General features: G+C 25.0%; 1 protein-coding gene across 4 annotated transcripts in view; it reads left to right on the forward strand.

Moving 5' to 3' along the window:
• Positions 1–568: 568 nt before the first annotated feature.
• LOC126909337 (uncharacterized) overlaps positions 569–7755 on the forward strand; it is a 13467-nt gene continuing 6280 nt past the window's right edge. For all 4 annotated transcript variants that reach the window (XM_050691752.1, XM_050691754.1, XM_050691753.1 and 1 more), the window contains exons 1-3: positions 569–678; positions 5074–5112; positions 6163–6471. In XM_050691752.1, coding sequence (XP_050547709.1) covers positions 586–678; positions 5074–5112; positions 6163–6471 — 441 coding nt within the window. In that variant the 5' untranslated portion in view covers positions 569–585. The remainder of the gene's footprint in view (positions 679–5073; positions 5113–6162; positions 6472–7755) is intronic.

Consider the following 7755-nt stretch of genomic DNA (forward strand, 5'->3'; position numbering starts at 1 on the left):
ATACAAATGAGACGGGTAAACCGTAAGATGCGGATATAACTCGACGACAAGTACGGCGGATGTAAGTCACTGATGAACTAGTTTTCATAGTCGCCGACGTGTCTCGCGATGCTGCACCCCCTGACCTGTCCTATCTACCGACCGCCGGATAAGACAAACTTGTGTTATCGTCAACACTCATGAGTGCGACGGTGGACAGCTGATAATCACGACCGGATAACGTGCTAGTTCACTGTAAATGGATAGTGCGCTATTACGGGCCGTGTCAAGTGTTTTACAAATGTCTTGTGTATACATTAGTCTGGATCCGGACGATTAATTTTGGCCAAAATTCAAATTGGTAAACAATCATCAAGAAATTATTCTCACTGTCGATTTACTACATAGAGTTTATTCAATTTACGTATATATTTCATTGATAACGGAACATGTTATATTCAAATATTTCATATTTGAATTTATCTATATTTCAATAACCACGATTTACTAAAAAAATATATAAATGTTTTACTATAAAAATAAAGTTATAATAATTAATATTGCTATGTAACTAATAAAATAATAATAATACAGTCTACATTTGGTATGTTACAGCTATATTCATCTAGCTCGTCTTCACGGTTTCCATCCGAATTATCAATACCATTAAACAATAGAGATTCAACATTTATACACCATGTAAGATATATTATTCTATTAGACTATTTGTAGACTAAGTTGTATAAGCGACACTCATGTTAATTTATTTTTAACCTAATAACATGGAAGTGAACTACGGATATCTTATATGAACCAAATTTGAATATTTTCGGATAAGTATATTTTATATTTTAATTTAAAAAATAATGATTACTAAAAATATATAGTATAATTTATTAAAAATATTGCCATATTTTTTTGAAAGATGGTAATTTTTCTATATAGATATATGTTTAGAAAATAAAATTTTTTTAATTTTTAATGAAGTTTAAAGTTTCTTACCTTTAAAACATTACTTTTTGAGGAATAAATAGTTTAAGATATGGTAAGGACAGTTGTAGTGGTTAGTAAACATTAATGTTTTATCAAATTATGCAGATAAGACTACTACTAAAATAAGTATTAACCTTGTCTATACTTAAAAATTATAAAATCTCAAACAGAAATATTTTAAAACTGGTTACAAACCAATCAACATTTTATTTATTATATTATATTTGTAATACTATAAAAATAATTATAGTTTCCTCTTTAACTTCAAAATCATCCCTAAATTTATTTTAGAAATAATTTAGTTTACTATAAATGTGTATATTATATACAATGTAATATTTATTTGTTACGAGTGTAACAAAAAATAGTAATATATCACGAGCACTTTATGTAATATTGATCTAGTTTCATTACGTCTACATAAAATTTATAGATGAAAATAGTCAAAAGATTGACGACGCTCTATTATACAATAGTCGCAGAATTTTTTGAATTTTTGAGGGTAATATTTTTAACTAGTTAAATACTAAATACTAGTTAATCATGTGACGTATGATTGAACAAAATTGGTCAAGTAAGAGCTGGGATAAATGAATGATAGACACAAAGAAAACCACATAATAAAATAATTTTAATATGAATTAGAAATTCCATCTCACAGGGTAGACTACAGTAATGAGGTCGTTGTTATTTATTCAATATAAATAAAATAAAAACCAAACAAATTTTGAATATTTTCCAACTCAAAAAGAATTTTAAAAAAATGTCAGTTTGACAAACATGGTTTGATCATCGTACCCGGGTGTGAAAAACTTTAGTGTTACTGTAGTGGCAAACGTACATGTCATTTGACGGTAGTTAATGAATATTTCGTCGACTACGAAATTTTCAGTATCAAAAGTGACGCAAATAGATTTAAACTTTAAAGATTTTCGAAAATTTTACAACGTTGCTGAAAAAACTTCATCATGTCATCCATAGTATATCATAATCGATTATTGTGATATACTATTTTCAGTAGGTGTCTCGTCATCTTATCGAGTACACGAGAAGTAATATAATAAATATAGTTTAAAAAAACTAAAAAAACACGCTTTTAAAGCACATCGAACTAAAAAGTTAATAATAATTTTTAAAATAAGTTTAAAATAATTATTAACAAAAAATATTAGTATTATTTAAGCTTATTTTAAAAATTATTTTTAATTTTTTAGTTCGATGTGCTTTAAAAGCGTGTTTTTTTAATTTTTTTAAAACTATATTTATTTTTTATTTTTTAGTTTCATGTTATGATAGTAGTTACCATCATTCAAATCGGGGTTCGATTCCGGGGAGGGAGTCTTAGAAACGGCTACCACATCCAAGGAAAGCAGCAGGCGCGTAATGTGGAGGTAGTGACAAAAAATGACGATACCAGAATCANTAGTGACAAAAAATGACGATACCGGAATCATCCTTAGTAATCGGAATGAATACACTCTATATCTCTTAATGAGAATAAAGGGTGTTAATATATATTTTTAATAGTAATTAAAATATATATATACATGTAAAGCGACTGAAGTACGTAAACGTATCATGCACGAGGTATAGATGTGTTTTGTAAACGGGCGGGGTGCAGGGGAACGTTGTAAGCGAGTGTGGGTGGGATGAATGCGTTACGACTGTCTAGTCTCAAGGCCGTAGACACGTGTGCGTGGAAAGTTACAAATAACTCACACTCACAAACATCCCAAAATACACAACATACATGTGAAACTAATATATAAGCGTGTTAAAAAAGGATGCTTATCCGGAGAATATAGCTATTTAACTAGACGGTCGTCTACGCTTAATATTTTGATTACCTTAATATTTTCTTTAAACATATTTTAAAAAAAAGTTTCAAAGATAATATTGATTCATTATTCATAGGTCGAAATGTGAAGTAGCTTTAATTATGTTTAAAGATGTTATATATATTAATGTAAATGACCAATACATTCTGTTTTTGTTAGTTTGACTGATTAATAATCGAAGTTACCAAAAATATACAAAGACCTTTTTTCTTTACATTATTTACTGCATTATTAATTCTATGAAATAATTTCTATTTATAATAATTGAAATAATATATAAAAAAAAACTAAATTTCTACCCCTTTGAGGCACATGAAGGAGTTGATTAAAGGTGCTCAAAATTGATCAAAAATTTTTGTGTGCTGTAATAAACAAAATTCTGTTCACTTGACATCAAATTTATAGTTAAAAAATCACGTAGTACAAACTAAGGACGTCCCTAAAATACATATTAAAATTACAGTGTCGTTCTATATAGGACAAATTTTTGAAGTGTAAAAAAATAACGTTTTCGATCAAATTTATTTGTAAATTTTCGACACACAATATAAACACATACTTCTTTGAATAAAGTATTATTATAATTATATTATAATCTGTAGTATCCATTTTTGTTATTCATCAGTTTTTGGATACATGCCACACATATAATTTTTTCTTTGTTTACTACACAGAATGCTATAAATTTAACTGTTCAATCAAAAAACTTTTTAATCTTAAATCATATTTCTTGTATACTAATAGACGCAAACGCTTATAATTTGATTTATATTTACTGTCGGATTTTATCGGTCAATCATTATTAACAATTTTACTAGATCTTAACCCTTAAACAGTCGCGTGGAGGTCTAGCATATCCCCACATAAATAAAAACGGATGTATTATATTGCATAAAAGGTGTACATAGATATAAATTTAGAAGATGGTTTTTATAGTAATATTGAATAGATTTTCATAAATAAATACATTCGAAAAAAAATTGTATGACTTAAAATATCCATCAAAGTTGAAATGGGTCATATTGACCCCCACGTGACTTGTAACGTTATAATTTTTTTTTGGACTTGTATTTTTTTCAAAATATCGTTTTATCGTAAATGCAATGTTATAATCGATATAATATTGTGGAATTGGGATTATGTGAATCTGCCACCGACTGTGCCATTAAGTTTTAAAAATAAATCTTCTATTGAGATTTCCACTACTAAATAATACGGAACAAATACGAACAAAACATGTAATAAATACATCTTGTCGCTATCTGGGCACATTGATTATCGTTGCCTCATTTACAATTACTACTATTCACAATTACCCCTCCTGATTCTACTCGTATTATAATAATTAAATTGTATTGTAATGTTAATAATAAAAAAATTCAATTCAGAAAAATGATTATGTAAATGTAAATACACATAAAACTAATAAATATAAGCGGTGTTTGAGCTCAAAGAAATACAAGAAAAATGAATAAAAATACATTTTGTAATAGTAAAAGCTATTATTTACCGTCTTAAAAATAAGATTTTGCGGTTAAAATAATTTTTTTACAAACCAAAATTTTTAATGAAATTTTGAAAATTAAGTTTTTTTTTTTTCGTAATATAATTTTTAGTAATGCACATAATTTTGTAATTTATTTATTTTTTAATTTTTATCTATATTTATATATCATAAGGTAACAAATAATGTCTTTGAANTATATTTATATATCATAAGGTAACAAATAATGTCTTTGAATTTAAAAAAATGTACTTTTTTATACATATTTTATACTTTTTAGAAATGGGGTCTAATAGACCCCCACGTTACTATGAACGTTAAAAATAGGTACGCGCCTGCTTAAGGGCTAACAACAACTCATAGGTTACCATTAAAAAGATTATTAATGTATTCTTGTAAAAACTAAACTATCGATGAAGTTGTTTCAAAATCAAAAATGGGGGTTCATATTTATAAAAATAAAAGTTAAGATTTATTATCCTCGAAGAATTGAAAAAAAAATGATTTTACTTGAATATATTCAATAGTTTCTGAAAGTATGAATATCTTATTCTTTATTAATTATTTTTTGTTAAATATTTTTATAATTTAATTTATTTATATAAGATAAATAATGATTGAATGAAATAATTTTAGTTATTATAATTTTGTTAAATTTTTCCTTTTATTTATTAATAATTTTTGAATAAAATGCAGTTATAGGATAGACTTAAATAATTAAAGCCTCCAATAAATTATTGATTGCATAATTATTTTTAGGATCAAAATGCTCTAAACAGCACAAATTCACCATCGAATGTAAGTGTAAAAATTAATTATAATTAATTATAATGAAATAGGATTTATCTTTAAGAAATATAAACATTTAAAATTTATTTTGTTATATATTCTTAAATAAACCATATTAAAAATAAAACTATTATTAAATTACCTAGCAAGGATTTTGAAACGTTTCATTAATAAAAATAAGTAAAAATACATATCTTCTTTATTATAATTTTTTTAAATAGATATATGAAAAAAAAATAGTTTACATTTTATACAAACAATTTTAGTAATGCAGTATTAATAAGAATACTCTCCAAATATAAATAATTTAAAAAAATCATTATTTTTGTCTATATTATTAAGCTTCTAATTTTTCTAACCAAATAAGTTTAACTTATCAAGAAACTTTTTTTATTTTACATTTTGATACTGTTATGGATAAAATTGAGTTATTTGGGTCTTTGATTATTACTACGTAACTAATCGCTGTAAAATTAATACAAAATAATAAATAAACAATGATTAAGTTGTTTAGTTTATCACAAAAACAAAACGTTTCCAATTGTAATGGATATTATATAAAAATTATATTATTTTTAATTTTAATAAGAAAGGATCTAAACTTTAAAAACTCTGATTCAAAAAAACATTTAAATGTAAACCATATAAACTTAAAGTTTATTATTATATCCATTGCTAATACTTTTTTATTAAGAGTTATTTATTTTGTTAAAAGATCTTTATATGTCTTTTGAATATATTTTAATATAAATTCATAACATTTGTGCTTTAGTTCTTCCTTTAAATACTAAAATAAATATACAGAATCTCGTACGAGATCCTCAAAAACCTCGTAGGACATCTTATATATTTTAAAATGATTTTAAGGTTTTATTTAAGTATAGTTTTATAAAACACGCTTAAAATAAATTCCATATCATACTTTTTATTAATACTAAAATATAATATATTGAACTAGAAAAAAATTATTAATAAGAACATATATATGATTCTAAAGAAGTCTCTTTTTATATTTATGTTTAAATTAAATCTGTAATTCACTTATATTTGATATTATAGAATTTGGTGGTATATGTAACACGTTTGTATATAGAAAATGATACATGGCTTTCGTCTATTAAATATATTATTGCTGATCATCGTTTTCAACCAGTTGATTCAGAATGGAGAGAACATATAAGTAAGAAATTAGGATTTCAAACAGGACAACCATACGATGTCCAACAATCAAATAAAATATTAAAATCTCCGAAATACAATGAAGATGTAAAAGTTACTAAGGACAAAAACGAATTTTTTAGAATTATATCTCTTTTATTTAGTGGGATAGAAGAAAATTACGAAATTTTACGTAATAAAGTTTTTGAAGTAATTATATAAGATAAATATATGCCATAGTNAAGTAATTATATAAGATAAATATATGCCATAGTCATAATTAAGCCATATTAATCATTAATATAAATTAGATATTATCTCTTTAATTTAACACCAATTACTTTAGCCGCAGATCCGGCACCTAATCGCAGTCTAACTTACATCGTTGGACTGCACTCTTCATCCCTTTTGTTCACTCCCAATTAAGAAATGAGGTTAAGGCAATAAGCTTATACTAAAGTTTCATATGTGATCAGTTTGTATTCGACCCGTGTGATAATTTTTGTTAAGTTTTTTTTTTTTAAGTTCAAATACGTTTATAATTATAATTATAATTATTGAGAAGCCCTGTAATTGTGATTTATTATGTATTATTTATTATTTGTTATGAACTAAGTTNATTTATTATTTGTTATGAGTTAAGTTGGCACATAAAATTCACTATGAAGTGTTCACCAAGTCGGCACTTAATTATTTATCTTGTGCACTAAGTTGATACTTTAACTTTTATGTTTTGTTTTGTTTACTGTTGGCTATAAATAGGCAACATCCCCTTNTATTTATCTTGTGCACTAAGTTGATACTTTAACTATTATGTTTTGTTTTGTTTACTGTTGGCTATAAATAGGCAACATCCCCTTTATATTGCTAATTATTGTGACTCACAGTTACTATTTCACCAAATTTCCTATTTACACATAAATATTTGAATGATTTAGTCATTGCTTTCTTCTCTAGTACAATTTATTATTAGTGCCTAGTTGTCCATTGTTGTTCCTGTAATTTAATCTTTATTGTTATGTCTTAAAAGAATATTTATTAGTGCTGAACCTTTGTAGTTTATTTTTATACAGTTATAGTTTTTTAATCATATTTTGTGTTATTTGTTATTATTGTTCCAAACAGGAAAAGTTGATTATTTATTAAAACATATATTTTTATACATATTTATTTATTAGCATAAAAGATAGGTCGTCGGGACAAATTTTTTTTTTTTATTTTATAGTACATAAAATAAGCATTAATTTGATATATGTTTAAAGGACGCATTATTTCCGGAACATTTTCAAAAATTAAGTTGAAAAAGTTATTTTTTGTAAAAAAGTTACTATTTTAAATCCCCCCAGTGAGCAGAATAAGTGTTAGATTTTCAAAAAAAATTATATCAAATGAAAGGGAAATATCTAAGGTTTCAATACAAAAAAATATTATTTTTATTTGTTCATTTTTGAAAAAGTTATGGCAGTTTTAAGTACAAAAAACATCCCGATAAAA

The sequence above is a fragment of the Daktulosphaira vitifoliae genome, unplaced genomic scaffold (genome assembly GCF_025091365.1).
Source record: "Daktulosphaira vitifoliae isolate Bord-2020 unplaced genomic scaffold, ASM2509136v1 Scaffold_275, whole genome shotgun sequence".
NCBI classification, from domain to species: domain Eukaryota; kingdom Metazoa; phylum Arthropoda; class Insecta; order Hemiptera; family Phylloxeridae; genus Daktulosphaira; species Daktulosphaira vitifoliae.